The sequence below is a fragment of the Rattus norvegicus genome, chromosome 6 (assembly GCF_021556685.1).
Source record: "Rattus norvegicus strain SHRSP/BbbUtx chromosome 6, alternate assembly SHRSP_T2T, whole genome shotgun sequence".
Taxonomy (NCBI): Eukaryota; Metazoa; Chordata; class Mammalia; order Rodentia; family Muridae; genus Rattus; species Rattus norvegicus.
This window is the reverse complement of record NC_141539.1, coordinates 78,943,963-78,971,259: the sequence shown is the minus strand read 5'-3', so window position 1 is coordinate 78,971,259 and position 27,297 is coordinate 78,943,963. Positions and strand designations below refer to the sequence as shown.

Below are 27,297 nucleotides of genomic sequence, written 5' to 3'. Positions count from 1 at the left end.
CAGAATCCAATTAAGATAGGAGAAAAGAGAGTCCTGCAAGTTATCCTCTGATCTCCATACACATGACATGATGTGTAGGTATACACACATTCATATGAACACACACGTGAAATTTTTTTTTATAAAACAAAGTGACAGAAACACAAAGTCCATGCAATAAAATGAAATGAAAACTTTAAAAGGAGAAAAACTGAGTAACACTGTCAAATGTTAACTGGAGAACATTGGCACAATAATTGTATTTGGAAGGTAAGTAGAGAGTGACCTTAAAACAAGCAGAATATTAGGAATAAAAACAAAAATGCTGCAGATATCTGAGGAGTCAGAGTCAGAGAGTAGACAGACTATGTACAGTACATGATGCAGAACTTTAATCCCAGAACTCCTGAGGCAGAGGTAGGGGGACGAGCCCAGCCTAGTCTATATAGCAAGCTCCAAGACTATTCTCAAAGAAAAAGAAAAAAAATCAACAAAGAATGACAGAAGACATAGAACTCAGGAGGCAATGAATCCATATGTACTGAGGACCAATGTATCAGATACTGAGCATGGCACTGTGAAGATGAAAGAAGGACACTGATGACCCTGACCTTCACGCAGGAGGTCCTATCAAATGATTCTTATGAATGACAACAAAACTATAGAGTACAAAGGAACATGCATCATAGGCTTCTAGGAATCAGGTAGGACATGTAAGGAGAGATCAAGATGTGAGAAACTGAAAGTTTGGGAGGCTGGCTCAGAATGCTAAATATAGCAGTGTCAAAACCTTATGCAGAAGATGGGACCTAGACTACACAATGACATCACTCACAAGCACTTTAAGGGCAAGGGGAAGACTGGAAGATTCTAGATTGATGGAATCAGCAGGCACACACCTGTCACTCCACCATTCCAGAGGCTGAGGCAAAGGGATTCCAAGCTCAAGGATAGTCTGGATGGTTTGAACGGTAATGGTCCTCACAGGCTCACATATTTGAGTATCTGGTTCCCAGTTGGTGGGCTGTTAGGGAATGATTAGAAAGTATGGCCTTGTTGGAGAACTGTCACTGAAATGGGCTTCCAGGTTTCAAAAGCCCATGCCATTCCCAGTCTTGTTCTCTTGCTATTCAGGGTTTCTCAGTGTAGCCCTGGCTGTCCTGGAACTCACTCTGGCCAGGCTCGCTTTGAACTCACAGAGATCCACCTGCCTCTGTCTCCCAAGTGCTGGGATTAAAGGTATGTGCCACCACTGCCTGGCTTACAATTCTTTTTGAAAGAAAAGAAAAAATCAAGGGAAAGTATGGTAGTGCCTGCCTATAACTTGCAAGTAGAAGCAAGAGGGTCAAAAGTCCCAGGCCAGTCTAGTTTTACAGTAAGACATGTTCTCAGAAACCAATGGGTTGGGAGGTAGACTAGCAGTAAAGCACTCGCCTAGCATGTGCAAAGCCCTGGTTCACTCCTCGGTACCATGAAAAAAGAAAGAAAACAAAACAAAACAAAAAACCAAAAAAACTGAGATCAAATGCCTTTTTGCTACAAATATACCGTGCTTCAGCTTCTCTATAAGTGCCTCGTTATCATCCAACTTCAACTCATTGACTTTATCAATCAGTCCTTCAATGTCACCCATTCCTGTAAGACACCAAGGAGAGAAGGGAACAGATAACAATATGCTCACCTTTACATCATTAAAAATACACGGACACATGTAATAGTTCTGCAAGGCTGGTTCAGCACTCTCACTGCATTTCATGTGAAAAGAGCTGACGCTAAGGTTAAAGATATAACCTCCTAATTCCATGCTCCCTACTCCCTAAGTATACCTAACTTTAGGACAACAGAAAGGTCTTACTATCATCACAACTTCTATCACTACAACTACATTTTCTGTATTATGTGCACAAATTCTTCTAGAAAGCTCTGCATCTAATAACTCATCTTTTCACGCTAACCACAATAAAGAAGAGGGTTAGAGGGCTGGGGCTGCAGTTCTGTAGCACATGCAAGGCCCAGGCTTTGATTTCCAGCACTTAAAGAAAAGTAAAATCAAGTTAGAATAAGTCACAAAAGGAAATTACCTTTTTAAGACAGTAAGCACAGGACTAAAGCCCTAATTTGTTCCAAGATCCATATTATCTCAGAGACTGCTCCATACTATACTCACCAAGAAGTTTACTAATGAAAGGTTGTGTTTTGAAAGGTTCAAAGTCATCTATATGTTCTCCTGTACCAATGAAAATAATTGGACTTTTTGTGGCAGCAACTCTACAAAGAAAAAAATAAAATAAAAAATAACCTCAAAAAAGAAATTTTTTAAAGATAATAGAAAAAAAGTATAGAATTAAAGTTTCTTTCCACTAGTTAGACCTATATCAAGCGGGTTCCAAAATTCCTTTTGTATTTAAATCTCTTTTATGGATTCTATCAGTTCCATTACTGTAACGCTTTTAAAAACAGAGTAAGAAACTCATAAAAACACACACACACACATATGATCCCAAGGCATAAAACAAATGGTCTATACGGCAAAAGGATTAGCAACAGCCACGAGAGGGAAACTCCCACTGATACTCACGCACTGAGAGCACCACCTCCTTTTGCATGACCGTCAAGTTTCGTCACTATTACTGAAGCTACATCTACTTTATCTTTGAAGGCCTTTGCCTGGGCCTCACAAGCCTGTCCAATGGATGCGTCCATCACATAAACAATGTTATCAGGTTGCTAGAAAGAGTAAATAAGACATGTTTTTACTGATATTACAGAAAGGTCACCAAGAGCATGTACAGGATGCTTACTGTAAACACTGAATCAGTAAGTACTGACTGAGGAGCACCATGAATTAAGTGGCATACAGGTCTTGACAAAGAAATAAATAGGGAAAGCTGTGCTGATGCTACAGAGAGGAAATCACTGGTAATCTCTTAGATTATTTTCAGTTGTTATCTAGAAGAAGAAGAAAGGTTGCACCTTTAATCCTAGCACTTGGGAGACAAAGACAGGCAGTTCCAGGCTAAGGTCAGCATAATCTAAAGAGAACTAGTTCCAGAACAGCCAAGGCTACAAAAAAAGTCTCAAAAAATAGAAAAAATCTTTTGTCAAAATAACAGTAAAAAAAACACTAATTAGCACAAATCATCAACTAAAGAATAAGTTATGCAACAGATGCTGAACTGCTTCTCGCTGCTACATTATTTCCATCATAATTTCATTCTTGTTTTGTTGAGGCGGGGTGTGCTGGTTTGATTAAAAATGGTCCCCACAGCTCCTTATATTTAACTTAGCCTAGTCATTAGGGAATGGTGCTACTGAGGAAGGATTAGAAGGTGTGGCCATTCTGAAGTAGGTGTAGCCTTGCTGGAGGAAGTGTGTCATTGTGGATGGGCTTTGAGGTTTCAAAAGCTCACCCAGTGGCTCTTTTCTGCTGTCTACAGATCTGGATGTAGAACTCTTAGCTACTTCTCCAGCCCAATGTCTGTCTGTGTGCCACCATGATGTTAATGGACTAAACCTCTCAAACTGTAAGCAAGACCTACTAAATGTTTTCTTTTATAAAAGTTGCCTTGGTCATGTTGTCCCTTTCATAGCAACAGAACAATGAACACGCAGGTCTCACTATGTAGCCTTAGCTGGCCTAGAAGGTAAAATAACATAGAACAGGTTGGCCTTGAACTCACAGAGATCTACCTGTGTTCCCCAAGTACTAGGATAAAGGGCATGTGCCACTATACCTAGGCTCCATTTTTTTAAAAGCTTAAAGGAAACACTAAATGACACTACTAAGGCTTCATTCTGAAAAATCTTTAAAATTATGGCTTCTACTGATTTTAAGTAACAAGGAAAAGCCCAACAAACACTTAATGTTAATTCTTAATTTTTCATAATTATTTTTTCTATGCTGATGACAGTAGTCCTTTATCAGTGATAGCAGCTGTCTTACAGGTAAGGAATAATTGATTTATTAGAAATCAATCAGGTTTCATAGTTAAATTGAAGTTCTTAAAATGGTGCTTCATGGAAAGTTACTTACTATAGCGTTAGAAACTTGAAGCATTTCTTCAAACAAGGAGTCTTCTTGTTTGTGACGACCACTTGTATCAACAATAATAATTTCAAAGTTTTCATTTTTGAATTTCTCCACTCCTTCAGAAGCAATGATGACAGGATCCATTTCGGTATAGCTATTCAAGATAAGGAAATGATTTAACAACACCATGATGGAAAAACATTCAATTATTATTTACTTGGAAACTGTCAGTTTACTTTTAATCTATTCTGAAAAAGTGAAATTATCATAGTTTCAATTAAGAAATTACTAATAAGTAATAAATACTGAAGCCCATTTCTTTGGCATCAAGAGGTCCTACCGCAAAACTCAGGTTTTTTCTGAATTGTTTCCTTAAACATCTTTTAATATCTTCTTTAATAAAAGAAGTCACATTATAAAGTGTATTATACCTCCTTTTCCATTTAACAACCTTTTGCTATAATTTTATGAAGTAATTAAATGTGCCTGTGGAACAATAATTTTAGATTATACACCAGCCCACCAGATGACATCATCATTTACTGTGTGAATTGGTGCTGGACATTTATGTTTTTCCTGGTATGTTAGTTTAAAACAGACATGAACCAAGACAAATACTTCCCTAAACAAAACAGAACAGAACAAAACAAAACAAAACAAAACAAAAACCAGGGGCAGGGGCTGGAAAGATAGCACAGCACTTAAGAACACTGGCCAATCTTCCAGAGGACCTAGGTTTAGTTCCCAGCACCCATAAAGCTGGGCTCATATCATAACTATGTGAACTCTAGCTCCAAGCAATACAATGTCCTCCTCTATCCTCCAATGGCACCAGGCAGGCACACATGGTAGACATATATGCAGGTAAAACATACAGAGAATAAATAAAATGAGTTATTACCATTACAACATATTAATTACCAATCAGCCGATTAGTTATTTTTTGAGATAATGTCTCACTATGTAGCCCTGACTAAGCTGGTACTAGCTATACAGATCTGGGTAGTGTTGAACCTATAATAAGTACTGAGATTACAGCCATACAACTAAACTTTGTAAGTTGTAAGGAAACGGAATTCAAGATCTTCATAGAAAGTGACAATGACTACATAAATATAGATAGTAGGTTTCAAAAAAGATTGTAGTACATTTTTAAAGGGGAGTTTAAAGGGGATGTTGTAACAAACAACACAACCAAGTGTGCCACTGCATTCATTCTTTTTATTATGTGAATCTCCTATTTACTTGATCTTCTATAGGTGTACACTTATAAGTGTGAATAAACCATGGTACCCATGAGGAGGCACAGGGCAACTTGAAGGAGTAGGTTCTCTTTCCACTGGCAAGGTCTTGGGGATCAAACTCAAGTTGCCACGCTGGTGACAAGTGACTCCATCTGCTGGGCAGCTCACTAGTGACCACTATGTTCAACTTTTAAAAAAGAATTATTGATTTTATTTTATGTATGTGAGTACACTGTTGCTCTCTTCAAACACACCAGAAGAGGGTGCCAGACCTCATTACAGATGGTTGTGGGCCACCATGTGGTTGATAGGAATTGAACTCAGGATGTAGTCAGCGCTCTTAACTACTGAGCCATCTCTACAGCTGCCCACTGCATTCATTTTAGTGAGTGTTCTTTTGAAGGGAAGTTGTTCTGTCTTTTGTTTTGATTTGGTATAAGGTATTAAACTCAGGGCCTTCTATATCCTAGGCAAGTACTCTATCCATAAGCTACATTACATGCCCAGCCTCCTTGAGGCTTGGGTTTCGACAAATGTATACAATCCCTAGACCCATTACAGTAGGACTCAGGGTACAAAGCTGTGCTGGTCAGTTTTATGTCAGCTTGACACAAGCTAGAGTTATCTAACAGTAAGGAACCTCAATTAATAACATGCTTCAAGAAGAACGATGTGGAACAAGCTAGTAACCAGCATCCCTCCATGGCCTCTATATAGTTTCTGCCACCAGGTTCCTGTCTTGTTGAAGGTCCTGTCCCGATTTCCTTCAATGATGAACTATGGTGTGGAAGTGTAAGCCAGGTAAACCTTTCCTCTCAAAGGTGCTTCTGGTCATGGTGCTTTGCTGTAGCAACAGTAACACTACCTAAGACAGCTGTCAAATAGTCGTTTTGATCCAAAGTAACCTATTTTCCTATAAACATGTGTACGGGAGATGACGATACAACAGCACTAAATTGCCAATTAGATATGTCAACATGACTTCATTTTTAGTTTTTTAAAGATATACTTATTTGTGTGTGTGTGTGTGTGTGTGTGTGTGTGTGTGTGTGTGTGTGTGTGTGTGTGCATGTACACACAAGTAGGCATACCCACACACTGAGGTGCCACAATACACACGTGGAAGGAGGTCAAAGGGTAACCCTCCGATGCTGGTTCTCACCTTCTACCGTGTCTCTACGGTCAACCTCAGGTTGTCAGGCCTCTACTTTTATTTTTAATTTTTTTAGACTACATACTTTATATTCCCTAGCATCTATTAATGAGGTATGCTTCCAATGTCTTTAAAAAAAAAAAAAAAAAGGAACCCATGTATAGTGGCACACATCTTGTGATCCTAGCACTCAGAAGACTGAGACGGAAGAGTCACAAGCCAGAGGCCAGCCTGGACTACTGTTTTCCAGGTCAGATCAGACTAAAACTGAGACCAAGTCTGACAAAAACCAAAGCAGACAGTTCCTACCTTCCATAGAACGGAATTCTTGCTTTGGTGGCGTTCTGTTTAAGCTGGTCAAAAGCTCCTAAAAGAGAAAGAGGTAATGAAGCTCCAAATACGACAACAGAAATTACAGAAAACAGATTTTAAATTTCAACACAATACCTGCTCTGAATGTATCTGCACATATCAAACAGGTCTTCCAACCTTTCCTCTGGTAAAAATATGCTAACTGGGAAAGGAAGATTCAAAATAAAGTATCAGAAAACACAATAGATCATCTTATACACAACTTCATTGCTAATCTTATTTATGTAAGGAGTGAAGTAAAGTGTCATAATTCTCTTGAATGTAATAAAAGATTGCGGCACAGCCAATTCTCTTAAGAGTTTAAACTGTCATTCAATGACTGTAAGACGAAAAAGCAGCGATAATCACTGTTAAAAATCTTAACGTGTAATGTTAAGGCTAAAGGAATCAATCCCACCCTCTAAAAATCACCATCACCCCTGCCCTTAAACTATAACATGGAACCCTGTTTGTGGGGGAAGAAAAAAACCCAAAAACTAGCAACTAAGTTGGGGAACCCAATTATAGAAAAGAGGTACAATAAAATGACCAAAAAGAGCAATATAAGAATATATAAAGATATCACTCAAAGGAGAATTTAGTGTTAAAACAAAGTAAATTTCCTGTGTTTTTTTCAATTAAAAAAAAAAAGTCATTGTGTACATGAGAGTGCTACCCCACACATACCCTACCTCCTTTTCACCATGTAGCCCTGCCTGGGCAGGAAGTAACTACAGGACAGGCAGGCCGCAACACAGAAAGGCCTCTTCCTCCACTATATCTGGCCATACTCACTCTTTTTTTTTTTTTTTTAAGATTTTTTTAATTTATTTTGTACATGAGTACACTGTAGCTGTCCTGACACACCAGAAGAGGGCATCGGATTCCATTACAGATGGTTGTGAGCCACCATGTGGTTGCTGGGATTTGAACTCAGGACCTCTGGAAGAGCAGTCGGTGCTCTTAACCACTGAGCCATCTCTCCAGCGCCCATACTCACTCTTTAAGAATAGGGATTACTTTTTCTGTTTCAAAAGAAACCAGAATTAACATTGCTTTTCATTGGTTTTCGGTTTTGGTTTTGGTTGTTTTTTTGAGATGGTCTCCTATAGCTGAGGCTGACCTCAAACTCACTACGTAGCTGAGGATTCCTTCAATTCTGATCTCCCTACCTCCACAAGTGGCTGCAACTACAATCACACATCACCACACCTGGTGTAGAAGTCTGACATTCTAACGAACGTCATAGGAAACTATAGGACTCTGTTTTTTCCTATAAAAATATTATGAAAGCAGAAAAGATACACTAAGTAACAAAACTGTAAAACAATCTATATCTTGGCTTTAAAATAAAACTTTATTTATACGAATATATCGTCCACGTGAATTTTCTTTAAAGAGTATTTACCTTTGAACACGTTGTTGTTTTACCACTCCCTTGCAATCCAACAAACATGATCACATTTTGCTTTCCCTTAGTCGGTGTCCATGCTTTAACTCCAGGGTCTACAAGCTAAACACCAGAAAGAAAAATATCAGACTAACATGTGGCGTTCGTTCTCTCTATGACATTTAATTTATAAATGTCAAGCTAAGGATGCTTTCATTTCATTGATGCCTCCGTAATCCCAACATTCTGTGGCAATTCTAGCGACCCTTCGTGCAGAGTGAAATTTAAGAGTTTTATAAAGTACTACAGAGTTGTACAGGCCTTTCCTAACAAAAGGTGATTACCAGACTTGACAACCTGAGTTCAACCCCCAGGAGCCACATGGTAGAGAGAAACAGCCAACTCCTTCAAGTTGTTAAAATGGTCTCTCTCTCTCTCTCTCTCTCTCTCTCTCTCTCTCTCTCTCTCTCTCTCTGTCTGTCTCTCTCTCTCTCTCTCTCTCTCTCTGTCTCTCTCCCTCTCTCCTCTCTCTCGCACACACACACTAAATAAATTTTCAAAAACTTCTCATAATATACAAAGTTGAATATCTTATTAGCCTTATATACATTTATATTACTCAAATGTTACCATTTCAACATTCAGCAATCTATATGCAATATTTTATATTTCTTTTCTCAGATAACAAGTCTTCATATCCAGCTAGTGTATACCTTTTAAATTTGTCTTTTCTCTTAACTAAAATAAGAAAAAATTAAAAGCTGCTTTTGATAATAGGGATAGAACCCAGAGCTTCATATAGCAAGGCAGGCACTCGGCCATTTATGTGGTTTCACCTTTTCTTTTTTATTTAAATTAGTGTGTTTAATTTAATTTTCTGCTTAAATAACCTTACAGTTTAGTCTAAATACATTACAAGTGCTAGATAATCACACGTTTAGACTGGCATCCATATTCAATTTGACAAACATTTGTATGAAGCAAAATGACAAATGGCACATGAAGGCACCTTCTAATTCAAATATGAAATTTTCTAATACTGAAAGATCTATAAAATTATTTACTAAAGAAAGCAAGGGAGAAAAGTAGACCTTTACAGTGGGTCAGTGGGAAAGAGTCACACAGGAACAGTTCCACAGCACAAGGCTTACTTTCTGTGTTTTATTTTTGAGTCTCGTGTTACCTAAGTGGGCCGTGAACTATGTAGCTAAAGCTAGCAAAAAATTCCTGATTCTTCTCCTCCTGACAGCGAGAAGACCTGGGCTTACAGACATACACTACCATGTGTGCCAAGTACAAAGCATTCTAAAAGATGCTCAAAAGCTTAATGTAGAGCCTGAAGTAATTTTTCACACATGATTTTTGATGATTGACGATGATGGTGATGATGATTAAACAGATCTCTCTAGGTTGGTGAGAGATCACTACGTAGCCCAGGCTATCCTAGAACTCCTGCAGCAGCATCTGAGCAGCATTCCCTGTTAGGATCACAGGGTGAACTGCCAGACCTGGTATAAAGAAGTTAATTAATAAATACATTTAGTGGAATACAATTATGTTCATTCATTTACTATCTTTGCATTTCAAAAGCAGAGCTAAAATGTTGCAAAAGAGAACATGTGGTTCAGCATACGCAAAACCTTTATAAGGAAGCCTGCCAAACTAACCCTAGTCAATATCGTCAAGATATTATATATGACTTACTGCATATGCATTTCAGAGAAAGACTAGTAAAGAGGAGAAAACATGCCAGAACACATTTCGTGTCCCTTTTCCAAGCATGTGCACAACTTTGGAAAACTTCTAAATTAGGCAAAAGCTGTCTTAAAACAAATCCACTTCTCTTCTTGCTATATCTTTTCAATATAGAAAGGCTGCCCTACATTCATCTCCATCCTATACACCCATGGCAGAATAACTCAGCTATTATCACTGAACATTTCATAAAACTATCCTCTCTTCTTCCACACTCTAAAACATTTCCAACCTTTTTATATGAAGAATAAACATACTCATTTGTATGCGTTAGCTGTACTGTGTGATCTGAAACCATATAAACCTTAGTCTGCTGTATTGAAACTATGTCTCTACCCTATACTTTGCATAGGTACTATCCTAGTGCATGATTCTATATCACCATCCAGCTAGCCACTTCACAATAATGCAAATAATGCAAATTTCACATTATTACACATTTCATTAATCATTAAAAATCTTGACTTAATGTCAGTACTAATTTTGTCAGAAAAATAACATCAGGATTCTATCAAACTCATGTTAAAGATGCAATTTCTACTTGTTTTGTGTGGTGTTGGAGATTCAAACTACAGTCCCCTGTTCATACATTTTCAAATAAAATTTTATCTTTAATTTCTTTCACCAGTTACAATATTGTCAGTTATTTTCCTTAAAGTGAAAGGTTCACTTCATTTTGGAAAAAAATTCTGCCAAATGAAGTCCAGGTGAGAAATAACTAGAAAATATGCTCATTGCCCACTGCTCATTTATATAATAGTACTCTATGCAAGCAGTGCAGACCTCAGCTTGCAACAAAGTCACAGACTGACTTCCCCAGAGAATTAAGACACTTGAGTACAGCACAGACAGAACTTTACCTATATTTCCCATTTCATCCACAGAACCTTAAAAGGATATATTCATAGTCAACATCACAATCTAATATAATTGATAATAGCTACTGTTAGTCTGATTATGGATTTAAGTGAAAGCTGGCATTTTAAGTGTCTGCTGGTAAAGTCCCTGGTCACTAATAATATAATTTAGTTGGTGTTACTGTCTTTCTGTTCATGTTTTCAGACAGTGTCTCATTACATAGCTTGGCTGGCCTTACACTCAGAGACCCACCTGCCTGTCTTCCTGTTCCAGAGTGTAGGATGAAAGGAAGATAGGCTTAAAATTATTCTTCAAATATTTAATATATGTAAAAATAAGACATCTGAACATCTATTTTATGCCATGAGGTATAAAGAATGGAGGCAGACAGATCTAGAAGGAAGTAATGTGATTAAGGGTATGTGCCAGCAGTCTGCAGGTATTCATGATTCATGCTAGCGGCTGTCAGCTGTGTAAATACCAGCACAGTGAACAGGTAAAGAGGGCGAGCCAGAGATACAGTTCAAAGACAGTGCATGTGCTTGTCATGGGTGCGGTCTATGTGCAATCCCCAACAGGACACACCAGAGTAAATAATGTCCTATGTTACTTGAAAGCGGTTTTAACTTGGCTTTGTATACCTATCATTGCTCTAGACTCCAAGCTTCTCTGAGATAAGGACCAGTACTTGGCTGTTCACAGTACCTGGCATACAGCCTGGCACCAAGTAGTTACTCAACAAATGCTTCCCAGTGGAGTTCCAGAGCTGATAATTCTTACAAAAGACCTAAATTTAGTTTCCAGGACCTACCTACATCAGGTAGCTACCAACCACTTGTAACTCCAGCTCCAGGGAAATCTTGAGTCTTTGACATCCATAGGCACCAAAAATCACATGCACATATCCACAGACACACAAAAATATTTTTTCAAACTCTTTTTAGTTGTATTTTTGTTATTCATTTCATGTGTGTTTTGCCTACATGTATGTATGTACCATGTCGTACCTGTGGTAATCCCCTGGAACTAGAGTTACAGATGGTTGTGGAAACTAGAAATTGAACCTGGGTCTTCTGCAAGCGCAGCAAGTGCTCTTAACTGGCCAGCCACCTCCCCAGGCCCACACACAAATATTTTTTTAAAATAGCCCACCTTCAGAAAGGTTAATGGCCCTGCCATTTATTTCCTAACTTTTTTCTGAGTGTATGTGTACCTGTGTGTGCTTATGGCCCATGACACACATGTGAAAGTCAAGGAACTGCTACAGGAGTCAGTTCTCTCCTTCCACCACACAGGTTCCAGGAATGAGTTCAGGTTATTAGTTTTAGCAGCAGATACCTTTACTAGAGAAGCATCTTGACGGCTCAAGTTTATATTTCAATACAGATGAAACGTCCATAAAATACATTAGAAGGGACTCAAAAGCACTGAGCTGATGGGCTCATAGTCTTGATATTCCTTTACCTTTACAAGTTCTTTAAACACAGCATGCTGAATCATCTTCCTTTTGTTCAGACCGGACGCCATCTCCTCAAGATCAATCGCAGACCTTACAATAGGGACAATTGGGGTAAGAAGAAAAACAAGTCAGGATAATCTCAAAGTACTTCTACCCTACAAAATGGAAGAGTATTCAATTATTCATATTAATTAGCATTCAAATAATTGTTATAGATTTATAAGATTATACCACAAAGAATTATACTATAAAAGACTAACTGCAAGGCTTTGAGTAGTTTTTGAAGGCTTACAGATCAATGCATAAATATTAATTTCTCTAAATATAACTACAAAATATTAATTTTATCTTTTTATAGCTTGCAAATTTTATACACAAAGAATCACACTGACTTTCTAGCTCTAAATGTTTAAATGCTAGAAGTTCTGAATCTTCTCCAGGACTATCATTGTAGGAGAAGGAATGCTAGAACTGGGATCCAAGAAGTTATTAGAAGTTCCTGTCTGGTCCCAGGTGCCCTGTCCATATGTCCCTTTCAGTGAATACCGACCGTAACAAAGTCCACATAGAGGACTCCTTCAAACAGGGGCAGAGAAACCAAAACACAGAACAAAAGAAAATATAGCTCTTCCATTATGAAGAAGGCTGATTCATAATCTTAACACAATTTCAGGAAGAAACTGAATTGTTGAAAACCTTTTACATTAAAATTGTATCACATTTAACTATAATGAATGACTAACTCCACCCAAATAAGCAAGTAAGACAGAAGAAAATCTACAGTGAAATGAAGCCCTCCCCGGTTTGTTTAGGGAATCACACATAATTATGGGAATACATAGTCCTTTTATCTTTCTCTCTCCTTTCTTCTGTTCTCCACTTAAATCTTTTAGCCAAGGCTGACCTGAAGCTCGCTGAGTAACAACAGTTGGTACTGAACTCATGATACTCCTCTTGCCTCAGCCTCGCAGGCACAAGCCACCACACCAGTTCCACAAGGAGCTTTCTGACACATGAGTTTAAAACACTCCAGTGCTGTACAGAAGTACTTATAATAAAGCAAACTTTCCTAGTTACTGCCTCCATCCCGGTAAACCAAACTTAAGTTTGTCTTGTTTTTACACAATTAATTCGACTTACTTAACATTTTCTCTCAGCTGCTTCACTAGTTTAATATTAACATCTGCTTCCAATAGTGCTGTACACACTTCCTTCAGCATAGCATTTAGTACCTGAAAATAGAGAAAATTGAAATATGCTCAGTGTTTTACTCCAGCAACAGAAAAATATGGCTGATCCGGTTCCATGCAGTACAGCAGCTTAATAACACGCAGCGATGCCACTTTATTAGAGATGAGAAAAACTGTCTCCATTGCCCTTGGAGAGCAAGTAGTACTAAATCCCGGGCTTTCTGTCAAATTAAGGCATGGCATTTAGTTTTACACAGGTATTGATAACTAAGTATTATCTATCCCTACAGTACACACCACATGAGGCTAAAATGCTAATCTTTTATATAAAGAATGCTAAATATAAGGTACAGGGAAAAAACCGGATAAGCACATGTCTAACAAAGGAGAAAGAAGGAACCTTGACGTTTTAGATCCATGTTGAGACAGAACAGCATATTATATTTTCAGATACAAGTATTCAAAAGCTACAATTGTTTTGCTTTGGCTTTAAAAAAAAAAACTAACTAAAGGTAGGTTTTGAGGATTTTTTAAAAGTTCTGACTAATAAGGTGAAATAATAGAAGGTGAGATGGGTCAGTGGGCAAGAGCACTTGCTGCTCCTTCAGAGGACCTGAGCTTGATTCCTAGTTCGTGGACAGCTCACAGTCCCCTGTAACTCCACTCTAGAGACCCAACCTCTCTGGCTTCCATTGGCACTAGCACTGTTGTGCACATAAACACAAACACACACACACACACACACACACACACACATACACACACACACACACACACTTAAAAATAAAAAGAATTAAGTTTAAAAAAGAGAGGTGAAATAACACAGTAGTGGATTTTCCAATGCAAAGCACTCTTACTGTTATTGTGTATTTATATAGTACTAAATCTACATCAAATTAAATCACAAGTCTAAAGAGACATATTTAGTCCAGTTCTCTAATCCTAGTAACAATCACCAGCACATGTATCTCACACTGTATTTTCATACCTCTTCATTGATAATGGTGGCATTGCTCAGTGAGCGTAATGCTGATGTTATTTTTCTTCCAAGATCTGCTAGAACCATCTTGAAGGTTTTAAGATGTACTTGTGAGAACTCTAGAAAGGAAAAGAAAATATAAGTGAAAACCATTTCTCATTAACTAAGTGAAGAAAAAGAATATTTAAATTCAAATTAAAGTATTCCAATGTCTGAACACTATAATTTCAGCTTCTAGTGCTTCATCCTGCAACTTTAATACATTCCTGTCCAAAAGACAAATTTGGTTATGACAGCTTCCATTTTCATATGTAACTAGAGAATCTTAAGCATAAATCATCAGATTTAAATGTCTAATAACATCTGTTAGGAAGCGAAACCATGGTTTTCAATTGATTTTGTCCTCTCTTCGGCACATGTTCATGAGTATGGGTAACTGTTAGGTGTCCACTTTAAAGAAAAAGAGAAAGAGAAGTGAACTCCACAGATATAGTGCTTAGCTCCTATTACAGAACTCCATGCTGTTCTGAATCTGACTCTTAAGTAGAAAAGAAAAAGGAGAGGAAAACTTACCTTAATTCATAAATCACTAAACTTTTGTAGCACAGAACAAATCAACTGCTGAGCCGTCTACATGACTGTCACCCACTAAACCACTCCACATAAACAACATCATGTCAAGACGGAGCATGGTAGCATACACCTTTAATCCCAGCACTTGGGATTCACTATGAGTCGGAAGCTAGGCTGATCTACACTAAGAGCTCTAGGACAATCAAGGCTACACAGTGAGACCATGTCTCAAAACAAACAAAGGATGGCATATTACTTCATTTTATTCTTCTAACCACTAAGAAAAAAACCATTATTCTTCCTATTCAATAGTGATTTACCACTTTCTCAACTCCAAAATACAGTAGCTTCAAAACTCCTTTTTCTTAAGCCAGGCATGGTGTACACTTCTGAAGACCTAGCACTTGCAAGGAGGGAGCAGGAAGAACAGGGATAATGAGCTGGAGGCCAGCCTGAGTTCCATGAGACAGTCTACAATGAAAACAAACAAAAAGGTGTATCTTTATAAAAATATACAGATATACTGCTACGTGTAAGGATGACAGAACTCAACAGAAGGTAAATAAATATGGCTGCCTATCCTCAGCGTGCTTTAAGTACTAGCTGGTAAGACGACATACAGGAAAGAGCAGCAGAGTAAATGCCAGAACAGAATTCTTCTTGCCTAACTATAAAGAGAGGAGAGGAGAGGAGAGGAGAGGAGAGGAGAGGGGAGGGGAGGGGAGGGGAGGGGAGGGGAGGGGAGGGGAGGGGAGGGGAGGAGAAAAGAAAAGAAATTCAGTTCCTGTGCCTTTGGTCTTCAGCCTGTTCCGTTAGACTTTGGACTGCAACTACAACATTAAGCCCTCCTACTTGCTAACAACTCCTGCCAAACGAACTTCAGGCTTATTGGTCTCCATAACTGTCTAAGCCAATTCCTACGGAAAATACCTTTACCCCCCCCCACACACAGCTTAATAATAATAATAATAATAATAATAATAATAATAATAACAACAACAACAACCACAACAACAATAATAATAATAATAAAAATAAAATAAATGTGTTTCTTTGGAGAACCTTGACAAATGATTAGTGAAGTAAACTTAACAATAAGGGGTCACAGTCAACTCTTGGATTCTATAAAAGACACAGAATGAAAAACAAAATTAGGCTAAGCTAAACAGGCTATCAGAATTTGGTTCTGAAATAACAGGCACTTTTATTTTGGGCTCAGGAAATAAGAGCACTAGCTTCCAGATGACCCAGGTTTAGCTCCCAGTAACAACATGGCAGCTCACAAGTGCCTAACTACAGTTCTGAGGAGTCTGATGCCCTCTTCTTTTATCCTCTAGCACCAGGCATGTGTGTCTACACAGGTATACATGTAGTCAAAAGTCCCACAAACATAAAAAATGACATCTAAAAATTAATTTAAAAGGAAAACAGTGAGAAAATAGCTAAGATATTTGCCAGAGGGAGAGTTAAGAGACTGAACTTAGGGGAGTTAAAGATTATAAAAAAGGGAAAATAAACTTTAGGGTCTAATAGAAAAAGGGTTTCTCAGGCTGAGTTAAATATTACATATCAGTTAAATATTACATCCAACTCAAGCAAAATTTAGTAATGTAGAAGTTAAAAATGATTATTTTTCAGGTATGGTGATGTACACCTGTAATCCCAACACTAGGGAGACAGGGAGATCTCCATGCATTATTTCCAGGCCAGCCTGTTCTATACAGTGAGTTCTGGGCCAGCCAGGTCTGCATAGTGAAATACTGTCTACATTTTAAAAATAAATTAATTGAAAAAAATTAAAGCTTGATATGGTGGTACAAACCTTTAATCCAACACACAGAAGAGGTAGATAGAGCCCTGTGAGTTGGAGGCCAGCCAGGGTGATATAGTGAGACCCTGTCTCCAAAAAATATTAAAAATAAAATTAGATTAAAATTTTAAATTATTGCTAACGTGGTGAGAATGAGCAAAGGTTGTTTTGTTTTAGATAGTTACATGATTGCTTAACCTCAAAGAGCAACTACTTCACTGAAAAGATTCAAAAGTTCTTTCTTTCTTTTTTTTTTTTTCTTTTCTTTTTTCCGGAGCTCAGGACCGAACCCAGGGCCTTGCGCTTGCTAGGCAAGCGCTCTACCACTGAGCTAAATCCCCAACCCCTCAAGAGTTATTTCTTATCCCATATCTGATATGCTAAATCAATGAAGTAATTACTTTCATGGAAGAAGAGGGATGTTTCCCTTCATCTTTTATCACTGCTACAGGAGTTATACAGCTATCTATGACAGCATAGTGATCTGGTGAAGATGACATCATAAACAGGTCATCCTTCATTTTAAGTTGTACCAGTTAATTCTTAAAGATGAATGTTAGAGGGCTGGACACACACACACACACACACACACACACACACACACACACACACACACACACGTATTGAGTGCATACTTACAAGTTTTGTTTTGCTTTTTGTTTTTCAAGACAGGGTTTCACTGTGTAGCCCTGACTATACTAGAGCTCACTCTATAGACCAGGCTGGCCTCAAACTCACAGAGATCCGCCTGCCTCTGCCTCCCAAGAACTGGGACTAAAAACATGCAGTACTTGTGGTGGTTTGAATAGGCATAGACCCCATAGCCTTATGTGTTTAAATGCTTGGCCCATAAGGAGTGGCCCTATTAGGAGGTATAGCCTTTTTTGAGGAGGTGTTACTCTGGGGATAGGCTTTGAGATCATATATGCTCCAAGCCAAGCCCAGTGACACTGCTACCTTACAGATCAAGATGTAGGACTCTCAGCTCTAGCGCCAAGCTGTCCTGGATGCTGCCATGCTCCCTACCATGGTGATAATGGACTAAGCCTCTGAATCTATAAGCCAGCTCCAACTAAATGCTGTCCTTTGTAAGAGTTGCCATGGTCATGGTGTCTCTTCACAGCAATGGAACCCTAACTAAGATACTACACTGTTCTGCATATTATTTTTTACATCAAGAAGAAAACTATTTTCTAATGTGCTTCTTTGTGAAAGACAGAGCTTATGCTATTAGTATATAAACTAGGAGTTCAGCTAGGTGTTATTTGTACTCATCCATCTAGTCATTAAATACCTACTATATGCTTTATGAATTGTGCCAGCATAAAAACATTTTCACTTCTAATCAATAAATTAACATTGGATAAATACAGACAAAGCTCTCTTGTTCATTTCATACCATCATAAATTCCTCTATTTGGTTCCTTCGAGACAGAATCTCACTCTATAGACAAGGATGGCCTGGAACTTGGAACAATCCCCATGCCTGTCTTGAGTGCAGGTGTGTGCCTCCATACCTAACTAGTTTTTCAAAGTTTAAAATCTTAACACTAAAACTAACATTGTAAACAGGCATCATGCTGCATGCTTTTAATCTGAGTATTTGTGTGTATCCATGGAGAGCAGAGGTCCCTCAAATGTGATTACTCAGGAGCTACCTGCTTGCTTATTGAGTAGGGGTCACTCAATGACACAGCACTGGCCAAGAAGGATAAGCTGGCTGAAGTCCCTTTTATATCTGTAGTGCTGAGGTGACATGTACTTGCAACCAAAGACTGACTACCCTAGGTGGGTTCCTGGAATCAAATTCACTCAGCTATCTCCCTGGCTCCCTTAGACAACCTCAATAAATCAAAATATTCCGGTTGGGCATAAAGACTATTACAAAATCTCTATCATTCTTTATTCTAGGCTGTATATTTACCAAAAGATTTAAAATCTGAGTAAAGGGTTTGGACTTAGTACTTTAGCAGTTGAGCTCTTACTCCCGCCCCCACCTCACAGTCTAATGGAAGATAAGGTAGAGAAAACTTCTATTAGGCAGACATGGTAATGCCTGCCTGCCTAAGGCAGAAGGACCATGAGTCTAAAGTCAACCCTGGCTATAGAACAAGGTGATTTTAAAAGAAAAGAAACTGTTAAGACCCCCATCCCCTCAGGAGTTTTCCTCACTTTTTCTTAATAAATCATGTTTGCTCTAAAAATAAATACAATTTTAAACATTTGAGGTGCCTGGGAAAATGATTCAATGACTAAGTACTTGCTATGTAAGCATGAGGATCTGAGTTTGACTTCCCAGCATCCACTGTAAAAGCTGTGCATGCATGTACCCCAGCACTGAGGTGTAGGTCTAGGGAGCTCACAGGCCAACCAACTAACCAAAATAGTGGGCTTTAGGTTTACTTAGACCCAGCCTCAAACATCACATGTTCTCTCTAAAGCACACAAATCTTCAGATGAGTACACATCCTAGATGACTACAGAATCAGGAAAGTGAAAAGGGACCATCGGTGGGGAGAAGAAACAATACAGAAAGATATAGTGGGGCATAAGTGATTTGATGAGGAGAAAGGAAAACGGGGCTCTAAATAGGAAATTAAGGCTCAAATTAGGGAGTAGAGATGGAGAGAAATTCAGGACAGAAGGGTAAAACAACAAGGGAGTTTGAAAAGAAATTACAAAGAAGCATACTATTAAAGAAACTACAATGCATGTAAGTCTGTATGTAAATAAATACATATACAGTTTAAGTGAAAATCTTTTTCTTTTTTTTTTTTTTGGTTCTTTTTTTTTTTTTTTTTGGTTCTTTTTTTTCCGGAGCTGGGGACCGAACCCAGGGCCTTGCGCTTCCTAGGTAAGCGCTCTACCACTGAGCTAAATCCCCAGCCCCGAAAATCTTTTTCAATCAGAGGTAACAATAGTCCCCCCAAAAAACAGCCATGAAAAGCCCTCTCTCGAGTTGTTTGTCAGGGCTGCTGAACAGGCTACTGTTATTGCCCTTGGTTGGCCTTCCCCACCGAGAGAGGTAGAAGGCAAGTCCCTACTAATGAAGACACCATGTACTTTAGACATAGAGCCCAAAGGCCTCTCTCTGAGCTGGAACTGACCAGAAAGCCTCCACCCTGAGGACTAGCTTTCTTGGTACCAGAAGGTACCGTGAAAGGAAGCTTCAAGAGGAGGAAAGGAACCATCAGTCCCACCAGTTATGACAGCTATAAACCACAACAAGTGGCACGATACAATAACTCTAATTGTGCAATAATGGCACACACACCCTGGCAGTGACCAGCTGCCCAGGTGGCCTCCACTTTACTCAAGGAATTCCAGGCAACTAAGAGCAGGAGAGATGGTCTTTCTCATGGGAGCACACCAACTGATTATCTGATAGCTTATGGTCAGCCATGAAAACCAACCTACAAGTAATATATAGACTAAACAAGGTATATTTATGGATTTAGGAATATATGCATAAACATATATGTATGTAACAACAATTAATGAAAAAAAGTCATGAATTTAAAGCGAGTTAGGAGTATAAAGGAGGACTTGTCGGGAGGAAAAGAAAAGGGGAAATGTAATTATATTATAAGCTCAAAAAATAAATTTAAAAAACCTTAGAAAAAGATTTAACAATTAAAAAAAAAAAAAAACCCGGTCTCAAAAGGTTAAGCAGAGAGGGATAGAAGATGACATTCAACTTTCTCCTCTGGCACATACACATGCACAAACATATATACACCTCCCTCCCTCCTCAACACCATACCCAACGAGCAATAGGAATAGTAACTAAACCAAGCAAGGAGGTGGGATATAGTAGTGCACAGCTTAGCACTCAGAAGGAATAGACTCCTGGAGCTCTGTGATCCAGGGCTAGCATGGTCTACTATCAAGTCCCATGGTGGCCAGCCCAGAAAGAAGGAGGGGAAAGGAAGAGAGAGGGAGGGAGAGAGAAAGAGGGAGAGAAAAGAAGAAAGGAAAAAACTCTACAAGGAATCTTTTTTTAAAGAGAGACAGATTCAAAGCAATTCAAGATTCTCTTTGGCTGTCAGGTTAGTCATAAAAAAAATCTTTACACAAAATCTTGCCAAGAGGAAAAATGAAAACAAAAAACAAAAAAATTCCTTGGAAATAGTTGCTTTTGACATTGACAAGAGCATTGAAGGAGCAGATGGAAAAGTCTGAGGAGATACAAGCTCAAGCAGTGCTACACTGGTTACATTTAAAGCTCAAAGCTAAATTCCCAGGGGCAGTTAACACTGGGGGAAATAATAAAATGTTTTAGAGAACAAGCCATATCTAAACTCTTGATTAGAAAAGCAAAAACTGTCATTGTAGACCCTGGTATGCAGTCAGGTCTAGTGAACACTGCACTCAGCAGCATCCTCAAATCAAAGGCATGGAAAGCTGCCCTCAACTTCTAAAATATCTTAGGCAGAGGACCATTATCGGTACTTTTTACTTGGAAAGTTGAGTTAGGAGAATTGCTTGAAACTATGGCTTCAAGGTCAGCTAAGCCAACATAGTTATATATATATATATCTATATCTATATATATCTATATATATCTATATATCTATATATCTATATATCTATATATATATATATATATATATATCTGTCTGTCCAAATATACAGAGTAAAATAAAACCTCTTTAGAAACAGCAGCAACTGCACCAAATGGAAAAAAATCCAAGAGTTAGAAGTCTACAAAAATTTATAAGAAGTTTTACAGAGGCAGGTTGCAAAGAGAGAACCAGCTAGATCTAGATGAAGACAGAATAAACCAGAGAACAAGGAGCCAGAAGATCAGAACCACTGACAGGCAGTTTGAGGCCACACAGAGTGATACAGGAGAGGCTGAGAGAAGCCAGATTGGATCAGTTGTGGGGAAAAGAGTTTTGAGGCAGAACAGCTGAGCTGACCAGCCAGCCAGAGATCAGAAAGAGCTACAGTGGGTGAGCTGATTCAGCAGTCAGTCTCAGAGGCTGAAAACATTCTAGGCCCAGATAAGATTGTATGGAGGCTAGAAGCTTCCAGGGCTAGGTCTAGGTTAGCAGACAGAGGCAGTGAGCCTCCGAGAGGACAATCACTTCAGCTGAATAAAAGTTACTTTTGCAAATGTGTAGATAAGTGTTCCTTTTATTGTACTACTTCGTTGTGTATTTTAGGGATGGGTATTGATAATGATGCCCAGGCTCACCTCTAATTCCTGTGCTCCAGTAATTTCCCTACCCAGACTACAAAGTAGCTAACTAAGCACCTGTGGCTTGGTCTCCTTGAAAACTGAACTTACACATAACAACACCCAACAAGTAAGGGTCACAACTCAAAGCGCACTGCTTCTGTACGTTTCCACATACACACCACACAGCCTGGGGGAAAATGGGAGATGCAAGCAGTAAGTGCAGAACTCTCAAAGGGAGGTCTAGAGAAAAGTGCATGTTAATGGCTGGCACATGGGAATGATGTACAGAAGCAACATGTGGACGAGAACTCTCGGGCTGAGTCTGTGGAAGACCCTCTGTTCTACCAACATGGGGCAAATGAAAGAGCAAATCAATCAAGACTAAAAGGACCCCAAGGGTCTGGAAGTTTTTACTGGTTATCTTTGCCTCCAAAAGCACTTAAACAAACAAACAAACAAAAAAAAAAAACCTATCTTTAGAAGAAAGAAAAACTACCATTCCAGTAGCAGACACAGATTGTTACAGGAGTACTCCTTGTATAAGGGAAGATACTAAATCTGTTATATCAAAAAGTTGAGGTAAAGAGGCTTTCGGGAAATGTCTCCCCCCTCTTCTGCACCATTACAGCTGTGCCATAGGAACTATAGTACTGTACTTAACCCTCTTCTATCCTTGGAAGCCTATTAGGAAATTGAGGCTAGCCTTCAAAAGCGAATGACTCAAACAAATCTCTTAAGAACTGTCATCACTGTCCCATATCGCTTTTTACCTAACTAGAGTTTCTCATTACTTGTCAGGCTATAATATATATTTACGGACATTTTCATCCTCTGTACTGCTAGAATCTCCATGTTAGGACTAGTGTCCTTCTTTATCTCTTCAGCTTAAAAAGAAAAAACAAAGAAAGCCTCATAAACATTTTGTTCAAATGCATATCTAACATCTAAGTGAAGACTGGTTAACAGAAAAGCTGATTAAGAAAGTTTCTAAAAAGAAAAAAACACATGGTCAGTAGTGTTGACTGATAAAAGGAAAAGCCCTCAGTGCATCTTATCATTGCCACTGAACTAAAAGTTTTTACTCATTTTACTGCATAAGGGACAATATGCTAGCCAACATGCTAATAAACACTAAAAGGTAGGAAAATAAAACCTGGTATATGTCAAAAGGTTTTGGACAAGTAGCTTCATCTAAATTCTTGCTCAGGAATGTCGTCCATAAGCTCAGCCTACACATGCTTACTTCTTATTTTGTTCTGATAAATCTAAAGACAATTTAAAAGGGTAATAGGGCATCGTTTAGTAAAACTTGCGATGGAGGACAAGAGTAAAAGTGTCAGTGCACCTCAGCCTGGGCGATCCCAGCCTGTGGCGACCCGGGAAGACTTAACTAGGAGTCTTGCTGTGCTCCCCCACCCTACCTTCTCAGCAGCGCAGAGCGAGGAAAACCCCACACACTCACCGCAAAAGGCACCACTCTAGCCGTGGCCCCACAGGGCCGGCGAGTCCTTGGCGAGGCCCCACGCCGCAGAAGGAAACCCAGGAACACTGGAAGCAGAAGGACAGGGAAGACCACGCAGTCCAACTTCCCAGCTACATAAACTAGGGGCCCAGAGCCCAGCACCCTTAAGCCAACTCCCACCAGCTGGAATACCGACGACTGCCACCGAACCTTCCGCCCAATGAGGAGACGTCATCACTCAGCGTAGTTCAGCCCTTCGCGAAGATACACTTCCGCTTCCGGGGCACAAAGCCCCATTTCTGCGGCTCCCCTCTGCTGAGGGTTGAAGGGGTGTTTCTTTGCCTGCGCTGACCTGTAGTGTAGCCTTAGTGTCTTACTTGGACATCACTGCGGTGGCAAGCTAGCAGTGAAACAGGCCCTCTCCGGGTGCAATCTCGGGGAAAGTCAGGACTTTAGGAAAAGCGACTAAGTGACAAAGTGTAGGAGAATTCCTCGAGGGGGCGAGGCTTAGGGCTTCGGCAGCCGCGAGAGGAGGGATTCCCAAGGGGGCGGGGCTTAGCGTTTTGGCCTTCGTGACTGGAGGATCCCCGGAGGGTGGGATCGCGGCGGGCGCGTGTCTAGCTACGCGTGCTGGGCGAGAATCTTCTTCGGTCTTGTTGGCTGCCTTCGCCATGGATTTTCGGTCCGCTCGGAAAGCTGTGCTTCAGCTGCTCGAAACCACGGCTCCCGCAGATGTCCCTGCACTGCTCCACTGGATGAGGACTACCCGTAAGCAGTCATGGCTATAGCCCGGCAGATGGCAGTTGGCTGTTGGATTTAGTCTTTGAGTACGAGGGAGGGGCGGGAATAGGCACCTGATCGCTAGGCAGCTCTTGATCGCTACACACCCCACACCTAGTCCTCGGAGTGCGTTTTAGGATTGGATGCCCGAGAACCAACTTTAGGTGGTTTGCGATTCCGGGGCTGACTTTGGGCAAGCTTCTAGAACCTCTTTGTTCAGTTACTCGTACAGGCAGATACTACTTGGAAAAGCTCTGTGCAAGAAAGGTTTTGGGTTGTGGAGTTATCCGCCCATTTAATAATCTTTCAGGGGATGGGGAAGAAAAAAAAAAGACTTCTTTTAAACTGTTAATAGTAAATATGAGAAGTAACAAATTAGAATCGAGGAAATGAGGTGATTAGATCTAGTTAGTAGATAAAACTTTTCTTCTCTATCGAAGTAAGGCCTGTGAAAGCACTGTTTTATTTATATACTTTTACCATTTTGAGAACTATACTCATGTATGCTATACTGAAAAACATTTATCCCCAAGGTTACTTCATTCAGTCTATTAAAGTATTCTTATTTGATATGACCTCCAATATATTTTTAATTTTTGAGGCAAGGTCTCATGCAGTACTGTTAGACCTCAAACTTAAGAGAGGATGACTTAGAACTCTGATCCTCCTTCGTCCATCTCTCCTGTGCTGATGCTGGAGATCAATCTCAGGCCTGTGTTCTGCCTTCTGATCTACACCCTCAACTCCAACTTCAGATTTTAGATCGTCAACCTTTGATCTGTTAGGAAAAATATTCTTTGCATAGTTAGAGAATTGTTAAACGTTTTGAGAGATTATTTAAGTGAGGCACCAAACTGAAGTTGACTTGACGCATCTGATAGCAAAGTGTATCTTGAAAATGTAGGAAACCAGAGACACCACTCCATGGTTATATACACATACCAGAAGCGTGCTTCAAGATAGTTATTTACAAAATAAGGTTTTTTGTTTGTCATTTTATGTATAAGAGTACACTGTAGCTGTCTTCAGACACACCAGAAGAGGGCACCATTCCCATTACAAGTGGTTGTGAGCTACCTTGTGTTTGCTGGGAATTGAACTCAGGACCTCTGGAAGAGCCGACCCATCTTTCTAACACATGAAGTTTGCTTTAAAGACATGGTCTCACGATAAACACATTGTCTTCTATCACTTTATTGAGCCTTAACTTACCTAGTTGTTTACCTAACTAACCTAGTTGTTTATAATAGTACCAGCTTCCTTCTAGTTTTTTTATATACCTCAATATCAGGTCATTTATTCCAAAAGCATTATTAACTATAAAAATGTAGTATTGAAACTGGAGAAATGGCTTATCAGTTAAAGGTTCAGGCTCACAAGGAAAAATGTATTGTACGCTGGGGGCAATAGTAAAGTGAAAGGGGTCTCTGCAAACACCAGAGCCAGCAGAGTATAATTATATTGAAACTCTTCTCAAAGTAATTGTCACTTCTTCTGTGAAGATGGGTTCAAGAGATGGGCTATATATGTTACCTTAAGGGCCTCAGGGAGGATCTGGTGTGGTCTTGGTAAGATAGCACAGAGGTAGGTCATATGGGCCTGCTTGTGGGAGCTTGGTATGTCCTGGCCCTACAGATAATGTCAGGATCATATAGGCCAGTGGTTCTCAACCTTTTAATACTGCCACCATGTTGTGACTCCCATCCATAAAATTATTTTCCTTCCTGCTTCACAACTATAATTTTACCAGTTATAAATCATAATGTAACTATCTGATATGGGACCCCTATGAAAGTGTCATTTAACCCCCCATAGGGTCATGATCTACAGGTTGAAAGCTGCTGGCCTAGGCTATAACCATCGCCAGTCCCTGCCATCTGGGCAGAAAATGTATTACACATCTTTTCCCTGAGAAAGACAACTTTGTGTGTTAAGCATTACTGGTTTCTCTAGTGCTATCAGTGAGTGCAAGGACTTTTGTGCTCCCAACAGCAAAGTGCTTGGTACACAACTATGAGGACCAGAGTTCTACCCTTACTCCTCCATACTACTGAGATTAGAGGTATAGTCCTGCTCCTGCCTGGGCTATACTGAGCCATAAGTGTGTTATTATAAAAAGCCAGACAGTGGTGCACAGCACATGGAATTCCTAGCACATGGAATCCCAGCTCTAGCGAGGCAGAAGACATACTGATCCCTGGGAGTCCCTACTCAGCCAGCCTAGCCTACTTTGGTGATTTCAGATTCCAGTAAGAGACCCTGTCTCAAAAACAATGTGGAGAGGCAGCTGAGGAGAAGGGACACAGATTCTCCTTTGGTGTTCACATGTATACATACATAAAACACACAAATGTACTGTTCCCTTTTCTGGCACTTGCACAGTTACCTAAATAACTTGAATTATTTGTAATTGAAGTCCCCAGATATGAAGCATCAAACCTCCATTGTTCAAAATTGGATTGACTTGAACGTTTGTTCCAGATGTTAATTTAGTAAAAAAGTACTTCCAAAATCACTGAGTAAAAAATATATTTTTACTTTTATTTTTGAATTTTGTTTTGTGTGTGTATTGGCGGTGGGAAGAGCTTGCCACAGTGTGCATGTGAAAATCAGGACTACTTGGGGGAATTGGATCTCTCCTTCTACACTACATTCCTGGTTTCAAACTCACATTGTTGAGCTGGGTAGCAAGGGTCTTTAATCTGAGCTGTCTCACTGGTAACATTTTTGGTTTTATTTACATGTCTGTGTAAGTGAATAGCACAGTGTGCAGGGTGTTGCAGGGGACTGAAAAGGGTGTTGAACCTTTTGGAGAGGTGCAGGCAGTTGTGAGCCTCCTGGTATGAATGCTAAGAAGCAAACTCATATCTTCTGCAAGAGCAGCAGCAGCAAGTGATCCCAATCACTAGGTCATCTCTCCTCCACCATCCCACCCTACCCTTCTACTCTGTAAGTTTGTATACCTTACTAGAAAACGACTTGGATTTCTGAAGAACACTTTTTGGTAGGTTGGTTGGTTTTGATTTTTCGAGACCAAGTTTCTGTGTGTAATCCTGGCTGTCCTGGAACTCACTCTAGACCAGACAAACCTTGACCTCA

The 27,297-nt window shown here is 39.5% G+C and overlaps 2 protein-coding genes across 15 annotated transcripts in view; one reads left to right on the top strand and one right to left on the bottom strand.

Moving 5' to 3' along the window:
• The window catches only part of Srp54a (signal recognition particle 54A), a 37,740-nt gene extending 14,100 nt beyond the window's left edge, over positions 1–23,640 (bottom strand). For 2 of the 4 annotated variants that reach the window (XM_087552083.1, XM_087552085.1), the window contains exons 1-12: positions 23,419–23,640; positions 16,784–16,857; positions 14,398–14,507; positions 13,360–13,451; positions 12,225–12,309; positions 8,166–8,270; positions 6,854–6,920; positions 6,716–6,773; positions 4,013–4,163; positions 2,558–2,706; positions 2,147–2,247; positions 1,528–1,614 (exon numbers count right to left, since the gene is read on the bottom strand). In XM_087552083.1, coding sequence (XP_087408209.1) covers positions 1,528–1,614; positions 2,147–2,247; positions 2,558–2,706; positions 4,013–4,163; positions 6,716–6,773; positions 6,854–6,920; positions 8,166–8,270; positions 12,225–12,309; positions 13,360–13,451; positions 14,398–14,475 — 973 coding nt within the window. In that variant the 5' untranslated portion in view covers positions 14,476–14,507; positions 16,784–16,857; positions 23,419–23,640. 4 annotated transcript variants of the gene reach the window in all.
• Positions 23,641–24,014: 374 nt separating this feature from the next.
• 2700097O09Rikl (RIKEN cDNA 2700097009 gene like) overlaps positions 24,015–27,297 on the top strand; it is a 45,129-nt gene continuing 41,846 nt past the window's right edge. For 10 of the 11 annotated variants that reach the window (XR_015621887.1, XR_015621882.1, XR_015621883.1 and 7 more), the window contains exon 1: positions 24,015–24,186. Coding sequence is in view for 2 of the 11 variants with exons in the window: in XM_087553201.1 (XP_087409327.1) it covers positions 24,090–24,186 (97 nt within the window). In the remaining 9 variants the exon portion in view is untranslated. 11 annotated transcript variants of the gene reach the window in all.